This window comes from Typopeltis vanoorti, chromosome 1, assembly GCF_054136105.1.
Source record: "Typopeltis vanoorti isolate ZY-2024b chromosome 1, IOZ_Tvanoo_1.0, whole genome shotgun sequence".
Lineage (NCBI taxonomy): Eukaryota > Metazoa > Arthropoda > Arachnida > Uropygi > Thelyphonidae > Typopeltis > Typopeltis vanoorti.
Genome location: NC_143549.1, coordinates 162,191,990 through 162,210,314, shown reverse-complemented (window position 1 = coordinate 162,210,314; position 18,325 = coordinate 162,191,990). Strand labels below are relative to the sequence as shown.

General features: G+C 36.6%; 1 protein-coding gene across 6 annotated transcripts in view; it reads right to left on the bottom strand.

Moving 5' to 3' along the window:
- LOC150110589 (TBC1 domain family member 19) overlaps window positions 1-18,325 on the bottom strand; it is a 476,985-nt gene that overhangs the window by 185,694 nt on the left and 272,966 nt on the right. For all 6 annotated transcript variants that reach the window (XM_090395037.1, XM_090395020.1, XM_090395012.1 and 3 more), the window contains exon 12: window positions 4,438-4,500. In XM_090395037.1, coding sequence (XP_090251163.1) covers window positions 4,438-4,500 — 63 coding nt within the window. The remainder of the gene's footprint in view (window positions 1-4,437; window positions 4,501-18,325) is intronic.

The window sequence follows — 18,325 nt, the reverse complement described above, 5'->3', positions numbered from 1 at the left end:
CTTTATGACAGCACCCTGTACATGGCATCATCTTTAATTGACAGCAGACCAACCTGCCAATGTTTGTACAGCAAGTGCCTTCTAGACAACCTAAAAAAAACCTGAAAAAGGTGAAGGATCATCTCCAAATATTATAAATGGCATAAGGAGATCAGTTTAAACTTTGTTGAGAGAAACATCATTTTAAGGCCTTTCTTTTAGTGTTGCATGATGATCAGCATTCGTTTTAGAAATTACGGACTTTACAACTGTTATAAACAACTATTTTAATTTCCTGAAGTTTCAACCTTCATATTAAGGTCATCATCTGGAGTATATACAGATATACAAGGACAAGCTGAGTTACATTTCACATGGTAAGCTAAAGAAACAACTTTGATCACCGATTATTCTACTCCAATGAACAAGCGCTGAAAGACGAATTTAAAGTTATCAGCAATTACTTTTCTAAAAAATGCCAAAACAATATTAACAAAATTCTCTACAAGACCTCAACAAAAAACAAAGATAAACAAGACTACAATAAAACTATAACCATTCCTTACATTAAAGAGACATCAGATAAAATAAACAGAATACTACAGAAATACAACCTCAAAGCCACCTTTAAACCTCCTGCAAAATTAAAAAGCTTACTCAACTCATCCAAAGACCCACTCCCTCTGCTGGTCCACCCTGGAGTATACTGTATTTATTGCACCTGCAATCTACCATATATATGGGAAACAGGATGCACAATTCCTATCAGAACATAAACTACACATTAAATATAATAACTATGGTGAAACTGGCCTTTCTGAACACTTTACATAGAATCGACTGGAAAAGCATCAGTTGTTTACATCACACCAAAACATGGAATGAATGCAAATTTAAGGAAGACTGTGAGATTCTTGTCAACCACCCCAATCTGAACAATAATGATGGTCTAAAAATCCCAAGCATGTGGAAAGCACATATTCTATCCACGGAACCCTAAGAGCTAACTATAAACAGGAATGTAGATCAGTGCTTCCCAAACGTCTGGATGTCGGGGCCCCCTTTGCAAAAATTAAAATATTTCACGGCCCCCCTCGAAAAAAAAATCGTAATAGAGAGATATATTATTATAATATTTATTGTATTTATATTCAATACAAAACATGCACAGCAAATATTGTAAAAATCAAATGCAAATATTACATTTTTTTGCCTCTTACCGTTTGGTTCTGAAGACTATGCGGGCTGTTCTGGTAAAATATGAAATACTGTCCTTTTTTTTTTTTTTTTTTTTTGAGTCTGTTTCTGCTTCTTCTGATTGTTTGCGGGAATTTTTTTATATTTTTTATCAGCCACTTATCCATCTCAGGGTTAAATTTTTTAACGTAGAATCGATCAAATAATATCACCACTTACCGATACTGGCACACCACAGACTGATAACATGAAATTAGTGAATATTACCTGAATAAGGGAATCACCGGACCAGGAACATTTTTCTCTTTTGTGACTTTTCTCCCTTTATGGTAATTAAGCCTAACGCGAAACAGACAGCAAAGGCAGGTTATTAAAACGTGCACATGATTGGTGCGGTATTAACAAAAGATCGTGCAACCGAAAGATAAAAGCATAGCTGACAATTGAGTTGAAATGCTAACTCTCTTCAACCGAATTCCATATGTGAAACTGCCATAACATTCATTATATATATATATATATATATATATATATATATTACTTAGTTTTAACACTTTTACGAATTTTAACACGTTCGGTTGAATTTTATTGCTGCCTTGGGAAATCGAACTCATGCACATCTAATTAATAACAATAGTTTTTAGTTAGACTCTGTGTTTGTCCATGCAACATATGGTTTTGTTTCAGTCTATACAGCATAGTTTCTGTATGGGGGACATGTGATTCATTAATTAGTGTGTTTTTATCCCAGTTGTCTCTAATTGCACTATTTGTTGAGAAATATATTACACAGACTGCTCATACCTTATTCACTGGCATAATAAGAGTACTTATTTTTATTGCCTCTGCAGTATAGTGACTGTTAAGGAGGGTATGTTGTTTACCACTGCAAGGGAGTTACTATCTCCCAACATGAACTTGTTTAAGCTTTTTTTCATGTGTGAAGTGTATGCGAAACTTTTATTGGTAACAGAAACTAGCTCGGATGACAGTGATAATATAAAACGAGTTTTGATATGTATATAAAGTCAATATCAACAGTCCCTGATTACGAACGAGTGATGAAAGGGACAGGAAGATTTGGAGCTTCCCTGGAGAGCATTCGAAGTAAATACAATTAACCACTGCTTTGAAATGAAACATATGAATAAGCAATATTTACTAATATTCATTAAGCGCCGAAATACGCAGGAAGCAAAGTTTGTGAACCAACACCAATGTGTGCATTTTTCCATTAAAATATAAAAAATAACAAAAAAGAAATAATAAAAGTTAAATACGTTTCTTTTAAAATAAAAAAATCTACTTAGTCTTAAAACATTTTAAATTTGTTTTCATTATTTCACGGCTCCCCTCAACAAAACCTATGGCCCCCAAGGGGGCCGCAGCCCACAGTTTGGGAAGCGCTGCTGTAGATAATCCAGAATCGTAAATCTAATAAAATAGCACATCATTGTTACTATAAGAAAAACTATCTATATGAAAGAATGTTTCTCTCATGTTATCTTAAATAGAATTTAGCTTTGATGTAGTTTCTAAATATTTAATTAATTTTTAATTTTATCTGTTTTTTTTTTTTTTTTTTCACTAGGTCATGCCAGTAGAATAACCGGTGATCAAAACATTGTTTCTTTAGCTTACTGTGTGAAATGCAACTCAGCTTGTCTTTGTATATTCTGTATATACTCCAGAAAGTGACCTTAATATGAAGGATGAAATGTCAGGAAATTAAAATAGTTATTTATAACACAGTTGTAAAGTCCATAATTTCTAAAATGAATCATTTTAAGGCATCACTCTAAACTGGATTAATGTAAGATATTCAGTATCGGTTCTGCCAGACAACACTACTGAGTCTTAGCTCTACTTGGTCACAGCCAAAACCCCAACACCTACTGGACCTCATCTTTAAAAAATAGATAGCAGGAACCAACTCAACTCTTAGGGTAATTGCTCTGAAAGACTATGGTTAAGATCACGTCAAAGGAGCTAATCCAACAATAGGGTAACGTGGTTTCCAAAAAGTATGAGTGATCTAAAAAAAAGAACACTTTAAGCTTATCTCAGTTAGCCAGGATCACTCCAATACACTCAGCAGCAGCAAGTTCCACCAGGGGGAAAAAAAAAAAAAAAAAAACTGTCAAATCTTGGCTCATCTCAGAAGCAGAAATCAATCACAGAAATTATTTTCCATACACAAATAGGAAAATGGTATATCACATGGTGCACCATTCATGATTCTAAAAAAAAAAATGTTTTGATAAGGAAGTATTAACATGCTGAAAAATTAAAAAAAAAAAAAAAATGATTCCTTCATTTTCAGAGTCCAGGCTGCAGAGATGAAAATAGAATGAGACCAATTTTGCTTTATAGCCAGCAATCTACAGTATCTCTCATAAAAAAAAAAAAAAAATCAATTTTTATAAATGTCTCCTGTTTTGGCTTCAAGGTCAGACTTTTCAATTTTGAAACAATTTCTTTCATTGAAGAAATACTTCAATCATGGTGATTTGGGGAGTACATATTCCACTACCTGTATAAATGAGGGGGGGGGGGAAAGATTAAGCTTGTAGCCACCTAAGAACTACAGTGTAGAGTACAACCTGGAGAAAAAGAGCACTCAGAACACCTAAATTAGGTGACTGCCATCTTGAAAAAATTTGTTCAAAAAATGCAAATAAGAAATCTAAAAGTATACACCATTAAAATTGTTGTAAAAAATTAGTACTTAGACAATCTGGAAATAAGCTGTGATTAATTTTAAAAGCCTAAGAAATTATAAAAATTCTGTGCATCTGCCAAATAAAAATGGCAGCCTTAATTAATTGGATGTCCTGAAAAACCTAAAAAAATGTTGAAAGATTGCAGAAATGCAATTTGCAAAGTCTAGTAGATTGGAGGATTGGAGCGGAATAAGACTGAGAACTATAAAAGTTCATTAGGATTATTACCAATTATTGTGGTTGAGGGTGGTTTCATACAGTGGAGAGAGAGAGAGAGACAGGAAAAACAAGAGGCAATCTCTGGAAGCTGTATGAGGTGGTGTGAGCAGGGTGAGAAACAGGATTTCTTTAAATGGAAAATGGTAGTGGTGCCTGAGAGTGCATGCAGAGAGACAGCAGGGTATAAGCTATACATACGACAAGGGGACTTCCCATACTAGGTCTTGACTCTCTGTGGGTCTGATAATAATAATTTAATTGCAAAGGTATGATTAAACTTTAGTCAGAATTTTTTCTAATACTTTAAAATATAAATTACCTGATACAGAAGATCTTCAAAGACAAAGTACTGATCATCATTTGAGGCTGTTAAATGAATATCCTGAAAGGAAAATTAATTATTTCAAAGAAAATAAGTCACTTCTCAAAAAATCTAAAATAAAATATATGTTAAAGATACCATAAAGATACCAAGTAAGCAATTTTATAAACTTGGTTTTAATCCTTTTTTCCCAAGTAAGCAAACAAGCAATTAAGTCAAGTTTGCGCCTGAAATATTTTCAGGTCTGACGCAACTCGTGGTAAAGGCGGAGTAAGTTCTGATCACTTTCCTTAGTATCTCCCCCATAATGCAAAGCATGTCTCCTTGCAGACATGTATGATGCCACAAGGTGCTTTGACCTTATTAAATAAACATCTCAGGATGAGAGAAAGATGTAGAAAGTTTTTTACCTTGGGTATACTATACGTTAAAGATACCAAGAAATTTTATAAACTTAGTTTTAATCCTTTTTTTCCCAAGTAAGCAAACAAGCAATTAAGTTAAGTTTGTGTCTGAAGTATTTTCAGGTTCGAGGCAACTCGTGGTAAAGGTGGAGTAAGTTCTGGTGGAGTAAGTGAAAAAGGATTAAAACCAAGTTTATAAAATTGCTTGGTATCTTTAACACGTTCGCTGCCACGCTACTTCGGCATAGTCTGTTCCCGTACGCCGAGCAATTTCACTTCTTCAAGGTCAGTACGGTAATCTCGTTGCTGGCGGTAAGTGTCATACGAGTATACTCGTAATTGGCTTGTGCAGAGCATATACCATCTATGAGAATACACAGTTTTGATGCTAGCTCCACAAGCCAAGCATTATCACTTCTTCAAGGTCAGTACAATAATCTCGTTGCCGGCGGTAAGCATCATACGAGTATACTCGTAGTTAGCTTGTGGGGCTGGTTTACCAACTACGAGTATACTCGTAGTTGGCAGCGAACATGTTAACGTATAGTATACCCAAGGTAAAAAAACTTTCTACATCTTTCTCTCATCCTGAGATTTTTATTTAATAAGGTCAAAGCACCTTGTGACAACTTGTATAGGTAAAATTCATAAGTTCTGCATCACTTCAAGCTTAGCATCTCAGGGTCTGGCACCCACTGACGAGACCTCAATAAAGGTCGAAACCGGTCTGGGTAGTGGCCCTTCCCTTAATGCATAGCATCATAAATGTCCACAAGGAGATGTGCTTTGCATTATGGGAGATGCTAAGGAAAGTGATCAGAGCTTACTCCACCTTTATCATGAGTTGCCTCAGACCTGAAAATACTTCAGGTACAAACTTGACTTAATTGCTTGTTTGCTTACTTGAGAAAAAAGGATTAAAACCAAGTTTATAAAAAATGTAAAAAAACTTTCTACACTTTTCACCCAAGGTAAAAAACTTTCTGCACACACACACACACACACACACACACACACAAAGAAAAGAAGACTATGTTAACAAAAGAGTAATTATTTAAAATATATTTGATAGACTGTCACACGACAAGCTCTTATATAAACCGAAACAGATGGGATTGGATAACAGACTGGCTCTCAGATAGATATCAGAAAGCTATATATGGGGGTGCAGTATCCCAAAAGAGAAAGGTCACTAAAGGCTGCCGTAGGGGTCAGTTTTGGGGCCACTGTTGTTCAATTTGTATGTTAATGATATTGGGATGGGTTTAGCTAGTGATATGCAGCTGTTTGCAGATGATGCAATACTGTGGGGGGGGAGCAATGCAGAGTCAAGCGGATGTTATGGCCTTACAAGAGGACTTGAAAAGATTGCATGAATGGGCAGGTAAGTGGAACTATCAGTTTAATGTTGCAAAATGTAAGGTTTTGAGATTTGCAATGATGGAATGCAAAGTATACACTTGGTGGGGAAACTTTAATGGAAGTAGAGGAGATTAGAGATCTAGGAGTAATGGTGGACAAGGACCTGAAATTCAGAGGCCACATTGCACAAGTTGTGAAGACGTAACATCAGATAATGGCAATGATGCAGAGGACCCTGACATGCAGAAACAGAGAAGTTATGAAGCCACTGTAATAAGGCCTTGATCAGGCCTCATATGGATTATTGTGCACTGAATAGGAGGATGAGGGGGGGGATATGACTGAGACATATAAGCTAGGCAAAGGTTGTTATCACACCAACATGGAGATTTTTCATAGAATGGGAGAGCAGGTAGGACAAAAGGTCATTCCTGGAAACTGTATAAGGAGGATGTGAGCAGAGGAGTGTGGAGTAGGTTCCTTGCATGGAGAGTGGTTGGTGAGTGGAATGCACTGCCTGAGTGTGTTGTGGATGTAGACATTGAATCAGTTTAAGGCCTGGTTGGATGAGCATTGTGTGTAACAGTATGTACCTCCCACGATGAGACTCTGACTCCATGGAGGTCAAATGTTAATAACAATAATAATTTGAGATGGATTATTTCTAAGAAAGATTTCTTATTTTTGAAACGACAAAAACACTTAACAATTAGAATGCAACTTTATGAGAAGATTAAATTTAAAAAACATAACTTATTTCTTGTATATTCTTTTTAATTTTAGCAATGAGGGGAAGAAGGAAGGTGTTTATTCATTGAATAAAAATATCTGAGAAATGCTGTTCTAAAGAACAGAGTTACAATATATAAGACCCGTGACTGCTTGTGTTACATGATTAGAGGAAAGTTGAGTGATTAGAGGGTAGCTGCTAATCTTATGGCAGAATCCATGAAAAATACCTATAAGAAAGACAATACAGAAAGAGAGCATTATGAGAAAGTGACTGAAGCGAATTTATTAAAAAGGGATCCCATTAGTGAACTGCCCTCTTCTGGATTCAAACATTCTCAGAGGCATTTTAGGTGCAGTACTCCAAATATGAGAACAATATTCTGAGTTAAGGCAGATTTGGGATTCATAGTACTTAAAAAAGTATAGAAAGTTTTTCAGAAGATGAGGAGGACAATGGATGTGCTTCATACCAGGATAAGCAAGGTGTGAAAGGAAATCAAGGAATATCACACCACTCTTCAGTGGAGATCAGAACATTATCAAAACTAGAAGAGTGAAGCAAGCCTTTCTTCAGAAAAAATGCAACAGGATTGTATTTCAATAGCATCAAAATTAAATAAATTACAATATCCCACTTAAGAACAGTGAGGAGATCAGTATTTATGACACTTATTGTGGAAGATTCTTTAGTTAGAATCATTTGAGAAGAATACAAGGTTTTTGTTAATGATGAAAACAAGTGGAGTTATCAGCTAGACTAGGATATTGTCCAAGGTTAAGTATTAGTACTTTTATTACTTCCAAGCCACCATGGAGACCAACTTTCTCACTGGTTGCTCACTACAGGTCATAATGGACAGTTTACTCTCTTCAGATTTCCCTACCAATGTAAAAGTATCCCAAGGTTCTGTTCTTCCACCCACTCTCTTCCTACTGTATATAAATGACATGCTCTCTCAGACTTCCAATCTTATCCATAACTTCACTGATGACAGTGCACTCTACTTCTCCTTTTCATTCGACAAACCATGTAGTATCAGAATCCTCAAGATCTACCGTGACCAGCAACCTGAACTCAGATCTCCTAGCTATATCCCAGTGGGGCAAGGACAACCTTATGAACTTCAATGCCACCAAAACCCAGGCCTGTCTGATCTCTCACAAAAAAGAGCTCACATTTCTCCCTGTTATATTCAGTAATACTGAGATATCCAAACACAATCAGATTTATCTAATTGGACTGACCTGCAAATCCGATCTTTCTTGGCACAACCACATTTTAACTATAGCTTCCACAGCTGGGGACATATTGTGAAAGTTGTAAGGGTTACCCAGAGAATTGCTTTATTTTTTTTTATATCTGATCCACACATGAAAGGTCACTAGCCCTATAGAACATTAGTGCCATGCGTAGGCAAGAGAAATAGAAGAAAGGAGGTATCTGTTCACAATTTGCTTGAACAACTGAAGGTCGTAATCTTGGGGAAGGCAGAGTGGGGAAGACTGTTCCAAAGGAAAGAAATAAATGGGATGAAGGAGGAGGAGGGGGCATTGAAATTGGTTCGGTGAGTTTCAAGATGTTGTGTATTTGGTGTACTTTTTCACACAAGAAACTACTTCACGCCTTCACAGCTGCTAACTCTATACAAAGCCCAAATCTGCCCAGGCATGGAATATTGTTTCCATATTTGGGGTGGAGCACCAAAATCCTCTCTAAGATTGCTGTCCAGAAGAGGGAAATCCAGCTTAATGATCCCTCTCTCACAGATGTTCAGTTTCTGCTTTGTGCCTCTTCTACAGATACTTTCATGGACAGTGCTCTGCTGAATTGCCACTATTATTCCTTCACTCTCCTCCAAAATCATTAAAACAAGAACCACTGCTAACCAACACCTTTAACAGTCCATCTTGAAACTCACCGAACCAACTTCACTGCCTCCTCCTTCCTCCCATCTACTTTTGTCCTTTGGAACAGTCTCTCTCTCTCCCCCACTCTGCTTTCCCCAAAGATTACACCCTTCAGCTGTTCAAAGAAAATGTAAACAGATACTTTCTTTCTTCTATTCCTCTTACTACACATGGCACTAATGTGCTATAGGTCTAGTGACCTTTCGTGTGTGGATCAGATATATATAAAGCAATTCGCTGGGTAACCCTTACAACTTTCACAATGTGTCCCCTGAACTTCAGCTCCCTGTACATCAAGATCCCCAGATCTCTTGCCTGCTTCAGTTCCTGAAGCAAAGTTCCTCCAATATGGTAAATCTCATTCCATCTTCTCTGGCCAAAGTGCATAACTTTACAATGACATGACATCCCCATTCTTCAGCCCAAAGCACCAACCTATTCAAATCCTCTTGTAACAAAAACTCAGAACTTCTCTAATTTAGCATCATCAGTAAACTAATGAATATCTCATTTCACACTGTAAACTACATCATTAATATATAAGTTAAATAGCAGTGGTCCCAGAACAGAACCCTATGGTACCCACACATCACCATCTTTTTTTGGGAAACTGTACCCCTCTACACAACTTGCTGACTCCTATCAGTCAGCGAGCTGTCCCTGTAACTGTACTACCAAATAACTATCCATCACCATCCTGCTCAATTTCAACAGTAGTTTATCATGTGGTACTTGATCAAATAATTTATTAAAATCCAAATAAATCATAGTATAAGCATCTCCTATGTTCTATACTAATCATCCTATTATAAAATGTAACCAAGTTACTAAAGCATGAACTATCCCTAACAAACTCATGCTCTATCTCAAAAGCTTTCTATTCTCATTAATCCAGGTTTGTATTCTGTTTCTAACACCATCACCACTTCGAATTCCACACACACACACACACACACACACACTGGCCTATAGTGTGATTTCACATTACTGGCTTACATTACAGTAATGCTATTATTCCTTCTTTCCATTATTCAGGTACTGTTCTTATTGCCAGACTTCTAATGACCAACTAAGTAAAGGGCACTGCTGGCTCTTTTGCACATTCCCATAATATACACAACGATATCCCATCCAGTTCCACAGCCATATTAAGTTGTGATAATCACCATGAAGGAAATGAGGTAGAACCATGTAACTTACACATTATTATTACTACATATTCCCCATGAAGTGTTATATACTTGTTACAATGCTGTTGCATCATTTGCAATCCTCTTATTAAAATCACCCTATTATTTGAGAAAAAAGTCTTTCCCTTGTTGCACAAACTGGTCATTTTTGTTCTAGGCATTTATCAGAACTTTTCAGCCTCCTCCCTCATACCATTCTTGAACTGTCAGTCTTCTATCTTCTTTCCAATTGTCATTCAACACTACTCTTAACCTCCTCCCCAAATGAAATACAACAAAATACTCATTGAATATTTTCCCTATATCTTCAGCATATGTGACTCAAGTTTATCTCCAGCAACTAAAGTCAGTCTTCCATATTCACATATTCTTCTAACAGACATAACAGTTAAGTCTGTTAGAAGAACAGACATAACTGTAGAATTCTCTAGGATTCTGCTTTACTGCCAATCTATTTTCAATACTGCCAATTCAGTCAACCTATTTTCATATGCTAATTTCACTTTCCTTACTACACTTGTCACCATCCTAGCCTGCCTTATATATCCTGCTAGATATAAAGAACATGGGGGGGGGGGGTACCATGTTCTTTACATCTCCTCCATAATGTCTTCTTTCTCAGAACCTCCTATATAATTCCATGATTAATCCATTTACTGTTACTTTATTTATCCTCCAAACCTTGGGATTATAATCTGACAATACTGTAATTAATTGATTCTAGACCAAATCCCAGACACTGCTGATTTCTCTCTCCTCACTTGGTGACATCGTGGCGACCTCTGCTATCACCATATCAGACGATATTATTAAATCTATTTGCTGCTTCATACATGCTATATAACATAGTTGTCTCTAAGTGGCTCAAGGAATTCCATCTCCTGGTTCATCCTTGCTATCTAATGGTTATAAGAATTGCTTCATTAAAAGAGCTTTGAGTAGTTTTAATATGTCTTCCTCTTCAAAAGAAATAACGTGCATTCTTATCCCTTATGTACAAGGCATCAGTGAACATATAGCAAAAGTTTTAAAACCACTGAATATTTTTGTTGCCTTTTGACTGTTTAGAAAAATCCCCACCTTTCTCACTTCTCCTAAGGACAAGCTTCCACATCTTAATCATCCAGGTGTCTACCAGATTCCATGCTCTTGTGGATTATCTTATTTCGAACAAACAGGAAGATCTGCCTCTATTTGGCTAGAGGCAGATCTTCCTGTTTGTCCGAATACTTTAAACCTGAAAAGTCTGGACTTGCAGAACATGCCATCTTCACTAGACATAGAGTTCACTGGAGAAAGACAAGAGTTCTTCACAAAAGTCAGTTCCTCATGGAACGTCTTTATAAAGAAACATGTGAAACTCTACTTTATTCTCCTAACTTAAACAGATCTGACGGCTTACATCTATCCCCTTTATGGGAGATAGTACTTTACAAATTAGCTAATCTTTCCTAACCTCTTTTTTTTTTTTTTTTTTTTTTTTTTTTTTTTTTTTTTTTTTTAGGAAATTTATTGACCTTTTTAGTTATCTTATACCAGCTACTTAGGTGGTGCTTTGTAGAATTGTCAGTTATTGTTTAATTTGAGCTTAATATGTACTGAAGATGCCTGTGACACACAGGCGAAAATTATACTATTAAATAATCTTTGTACGTGAGTTTTCCGTTATTAATTTTGTATTATCATTACTGTTTTCTTCTAGTACCACATTGAGAGGACATAATTCTGAAATATCATCAGTAATACTCCACCTCCTCTTTTATCTTTTCAGTCTTTTTGAAAAATGCTATAACCATCACATTATATTCTGGGTGAATACATCAATCTCCATTAACCATAACTCACTGACACCAATGATTTCTGGACTGTCAAAATGCATCAGGGACATAATCTCTGCATCCTTATTCCTAATATTCCTTGCAGTAGTGTATAAGCACAGTAGCTTTCCTCTAGTCCCCTCCCTTTCCTTCCCCTGATTCCTTATCCCATTGTTCATGTCCTTTGATGCTTCCATTGAGGCCATCTCTATGTTGTCTGCCTTTGTCCATTATCTTATACCAATTCTGGTATATTACAGTCCCACTGTGTAGTTTTTGTTTTCATGACTGGCTACACACTCTCCTCTTATCAACAATCTACACAGTTTCACACTACTGCTTTCACTCTCAAATGCAGACAGCTGCAACAAACAGCTCTCGCCTACCTTCAAATTTATGCCATACATCCATAAATTCAAGTCCTCTCTCCTTGCAAGTTCTAGCTATCATGCCATTTGAAATCACTGCTCTTCTCCTCAGCTCTCTACTAACATATTGTGGCAACACACTCACAATTCTCTCTCTCACACTCTTCCTCTTCTTCAATGTCTCCAGCAATACTCACAAATCCCATGCTACCTCATTTACACTTCCTCACAAATCATTTGTTCTAACCAGCACAGTCAATTCTGCTGCATTTCCTCTCCACATCCCCAGTCACTCTTCCTATCGCTGATCTCATCAGACATACTTTTGATGCCTTCATCATTTTCACATCTTTCACCACAGACGCCATACAGCACTACACACTAGTTTCCACCATTCCACTACAATCATCTTTGACTCATCTACCACTGGCACCTTCTTTCTTACACCTCCAAGTACCAATTTCTTTCTAAATGTCCTATGTCACTCTGCACATACCACAATTCATTCCTCAACCTTATCAATTCTTTTCTAATATCTTCACTAGTGTTCACATCTTTCATGCTAGCTTCTTTGCCATTCTTCATTTATTATTCTACCATTCCACCATCTTTCACATTTTCCTCTGTCTTACGACACAACATTTGTACTACATTCACTATTCCAGACTTTCACTATGCTCGTATCATTTATATCATTCATGCCACCATCACATGCCTTTCACCAGATTACTTGCTTGCTTTTTCATAACTTTTTACCACTTACTCACTGCTCTTTCATAAGTATCTCTCTTCACTATTAGACAGGCACTCATTCTTCACATTACATTCTCACTATTATTACCAATAGTTGTGAGAATGTAATTGCAGAGAGTCACTGATACATCACTGCTCATCAACTCTGCATTCAAGTTGCACTTTGCACACACACACACACACTCTCCTTCACCCCTTAAAAATCCATAACTTATCACCATAATTCTATGAAGACATCTAACACACCTCACATTTCATAAAACAACTAAAATGAAAATTTAACTAATGCAGAGACAAACTCCAGTCAACTTGTTTTTGATCAGTATACCTCATGTAAGTTTAAAGATTTTATAAGCTAATCTCAAACAAACAAGCCCATACACTACAAACATTGCAAGCGCACAACTTCTAAAGAAACTGTTACACATAAACAAATAAAAATCCACAATTAATTAGCCAAAAAAAAAAAAAAAACTTATCTGAACCCAGATTGCTCATGCACAAGCCTGCCAGCGAACTGCCACCTGGCATCCAATCAATAACTTGTTGAGAAAGCCTTGATGCCAGACATAATCCAATGTCTTTGAGATATGAAGAGCAACCAATTGGTTTCTCCAAATCATTTCATTTCAATCATTTCAAATCGTTTCTCCAAATTATTTCCTCATTAAATCTTGCCCAACGTTGGGCAAAAATAGTGAGGAGATCTACTGTAGAATGAGAATCACAAAATCCATACTAGATTCAGTTTTTATTTATTTATGCTTATGGCTACATGAAAACTACAATCTAGTGTGATTGTACTAGATTCGGTGATACTGGTAATCACTAATTTAACTGATAGGTCTCCAGGTAGTGAAAAGGTAGTTCTTGAAGACCCTATCCACCACTTTCAAGAGTACTGATTTGAGAGCAGTAGGACATTAATTTAGGGACAGACTGGATAAAGGCTTGCTTTCATGCTACTTGGGTAGATGCCAAGTGTACCAGCTTATATAGGCAATACAGGATGAGTGTTAAATCTGCAACATAAATTTTGAACATATGCGGAGGGATACTACCACTAGGTGATGTATTAATATTGAGATAAATGAGTATTTCACTAATGTCTTTCTGTTGAAAGACCAGAGAAGGTATATGGTGAGCTTGATATTGAAGAAGGTGATTTACTTTGATCATCTGTAAAAGAGTTGGAGGAAAAGACTGATGCCAAAAATCCTTTCCTTTAGCATTACACAGTGATCAGAATTCATTTCAGACAAATTATGGAGACTACAACCATGTTAGAAATAATTACTTTTATTTCCCGACATTTCAAACTTCATATTAAGGTCATCATCTGGAGCATGCATGCACACACACACACGCACAGAGAGAGAGAGAGAGAGAGAAGTTATATTACATTTCAACAAAGAGACAATGATTTGATCAGAGACAATGATCAGAGAACAATTTCATATAGATAATTTTATTACAGTAAAAGTGGTGTCCTAATTTAACACAAGAGTTGTTATATTAGAGTTAAGATCCTGGATTATGTACAGTCCTATTTATGACTCTTAGATGAAAAGGTTATGTGGGTGGAATATGTGCCTTCCATATTCTTGGGATTTATCCAAGAATATGGAAGGCACATATTCTACTCACATAACCTTTCCGTCTAAGAGTTAATTATAAATAGGACTGTACATAATCCAGGATCTTAACTGTAATATAACAACTCTCAAGTCTCCTGGCCCTGATGGCATTTCCCCAATTGCCCTGAAGGTCTGCACAACAGAACTGACTCCTATCCTATGCCGTCTGTACACACTCTCTTACTCCACTGGTATATATCCCAAAGCCTGGAAACTGGCCCACATTCAACTCTTTCCTAAAAAAGGGTGATAAATCATTACCATCTAACTACTGCGCTACCTCACTCACTACAGTCCTATCTAAAGTGATGGAGAAAACCATAAACTCTCAACTCCTTCTCTACCTCAAAGGTAACCAACTATGAAGCGACCACCAGAATGGATTTTGTCAAAACCGATCAACAGGAGGTCTACTCTAATACATCACCCATTGCTGAACAAATGCCATGGAGAAATTCGGCAAATCCCAAGTAGTTGCACTTGATATCTCTAAAGCCTTTGACCAGGTCTGGCACAAAGGCTTACTAAGCAAACTTCCATCATTTGGACTGTCTCAGGACTTCTGCAGATGGATTACCAGTTTCCTGTCTGGCAATTAAGCGACCACCAGTATGGATTCTGTCAAAACCGATCAACAGGAGGTCTACTCTAATACATCACCCATTGCTGAACAAATGCCATGGAGAAATTCGGCAAATCCCAAGTAGTTGCACTTGATATCTCTAAAGCCTTTGACCAGGTCTGGCACAAAGGCTTACTAAGCAAACTTCCATCATTTGGACTGTCTCAGGACTTCTGCAGATGGATTACCAGTTTCCTGTCTGGCAATTAAGCGACCACCAGTATGGATTCTGTCAAAACCGATCAACAGGAGGTCTACTCTCATACATCACCCATCGCTGAACAAATGCCATGGAGAAATTCGGCAAATCCCAAGTAGTTCCACTTGATATCTCTAAAGCCTTTGACTGGGTCTGGCACAAAAGCTTACTAAGCAAACTTCCATCATTTGGACTGTTCTGCAGATGGATTGCCAGCTTCCTGTCTGGGCAAACACTATGTGTGATGGTAGATGGCTCCCTATCCTCTCACCATCCAACTAATGCTGGGGTCCCACAAGGTTAAGTTCTCTCACCAACCCTCTTCCTTCTATATATTAATGGCCTACTTCATGTGACCTCTAACACAATACACAGTTTTGCAGACAGCACCATCACACTCCTCTCTCTCATTTGACAAACCCTACTCTACACAACTCACTTTGACCTACAGAACATCAACCACCACTGCCCTTAATTCTGATCTCCAAGCCATCCTCCAATGGGGGCTCAGATAACCTCGTCAACTTCAAAGCTAGTAAAACCCAGTTCTGTCTTATTTCTCACAAAAAAGAACCATTTTCCCCCAACATTGTTTTTGATAACACTAAAATTCCCAGACAAGATGAGATTTCTCTTCTTGGAATTACCCTGACATCAAGACTCTCCTGGCATAAACACATTACGATCATTGCATCCTCAGCTTTCAAAAAATTAGGTTTTCTCTTCTGCTCAAGACACTACTTCACCTTTAAACAGCTGTTAACATTATACGAATGACAAATCTGCCCAGCTATCGAATACTGCTCTCACATTTGGAGTGGGGCTCCTAAAAGCTCCCTCAAAATGCTTGACTCAATACAGAGGAGAGCAATAAGACTGATAAATGACCCATCTCTCACCAACTCACTCCCCTCACTTTCACATAGATGCTTGGTCTCTGCGACTTGTATATTCTATAAATATTTCCATGGGAAATGTTCATCTGAAACAGCATCAATAATTCCCCCACTTTGTACTAAGCCCATTGAAACACGTACAGCTCCCACCCAACATCCTTTCACAGTACACTTTGAAACCTACAGAACAAGTTTCTTTTCCTCTCCTTCATCCCTGCTACTGAGGTACTGTGGAATAGTCTTCCCCTGACGTATTTCCCAAGGAATACAACATACAGGCTTTTCTATCAAATGTAAACAACTTTCTCCTTTCCCAACCCACTACCCATATACAGTACTAACGTACTATAGGTTGACCAGCCAACCGTATATTGGCCCCCCAAAAAAAAAAAAAAAAATTAGGACACAACTTTTGCTGTAATAAAACATAAAACTGTTCTCTGATGATGTTATAAACAGAATATAACTTTGATGTATGTGTTTCAATAAGGAAATACTGTGAGTAAACATATTTAAATAAATTATAATACCAGAATTAACCCAAGTAAAATTGAGTCCACCTAGATTGTATGGTCTTCCAAAAGTTCATAAACCAGGTATTCCATTAAGACCAGTTGTAAACTATATAGGTTGTCCAACTTATAAAATTTCAAAATTTTTATCAAATTAACTCACTTGTTCAACTAGAAGAACTGCTACTTATATAAAAAATAATTTGGATTTCAAAAATAAAATTTCAGATCTTCATTTGAACACTCCGGATATTATAATTCGTTTAGATGTTATTTCATTATTTACTAATGTTCCTTTATCTGACAACATTGAATTACTACAAGAATTTCCTTCCGACATTATTAAAATATTTCATTTTGTAATACGTTCCGGTTATTTTTCTTTTAAAAAGAAGTTATATCAACAAATTGAAGGAACAGCAATGGGCAATCCTATTTCTCCTACTATCACCAACTTCTTTATGGAGCACTTTGAACAATGTATTTTTGACAACATTTCACCTAGACCTATTCATTAGTTCAGATATGTGGATGACATTTTTGCTATCTGGAATGGCTCTTCTTATGAATTACAACAGTTTTTCTCTAAATTAAATGCACTTCATCCAAGGATCAAATCTAATCTATTCTTTGCCAACCAGATGGGTAACCTACATTTCTCAGTTTTTAGGAAGAAGACTCATACAGGCCATTATATCCATGCTGAATCTCATCACCATCACAGTCAAAAGGCTGGAACTATTAAAACACTGGTCATCAGACCCACTCCTTATGTTCTTCAGATGAGCTATTACAGAAAGAATTGCCATATATTATTTACACTCTTTTTTTTATCTAATGGTTATAAGAATTCTTTCATCAAAAGAGCTTTGAGCAGTTTTGGTATCTCTACCTCTTCAAATACAAGAGAAATATTCGTATTCCTAATGTGCAAGGCATTAGTGAACACATAGCAAAAGTTTTAAAGCCACAAAATATCTTTGTTGCCTTTCGCCCCATCAGAAAAATCACTACCTTTCTCACTTCTCCAAAGGACAAACTTCCACATCTCAATTATCCAGGTGTCTACCAGTTCCCTTGCTTTTGTGGGTTAACTTATTTAGGACCAACAGGAATATCTCTTTTATTCGGCTAGAAGAACACAAGTCTTATATTCAATACTTTAAACCTGAACAGTCTGGACTTGCAGAGCATGCCATCAGCACTAGACATAGAGTTCACTGGATCAAGACAAGAGTTCTTCACAAAAGTCGGTTCCTCATGGAACAGCTTTATAAAGAAACGTGAAACTTTACTTCACTCTCCTAACTTAAACAGATCCGATGGTCTACATCTATCCCCTTTGTGGGAGAGAGTACTTTTTAAATTGGCTAATTCTTCCTAATATTTTTTTAATTGTATATATAAATATTTTTATTTTTATTCATTTTTTTTTATTTAATTTAATTTTTTAAAATAAATTAGGAAATTTAATGACCTTTTTTA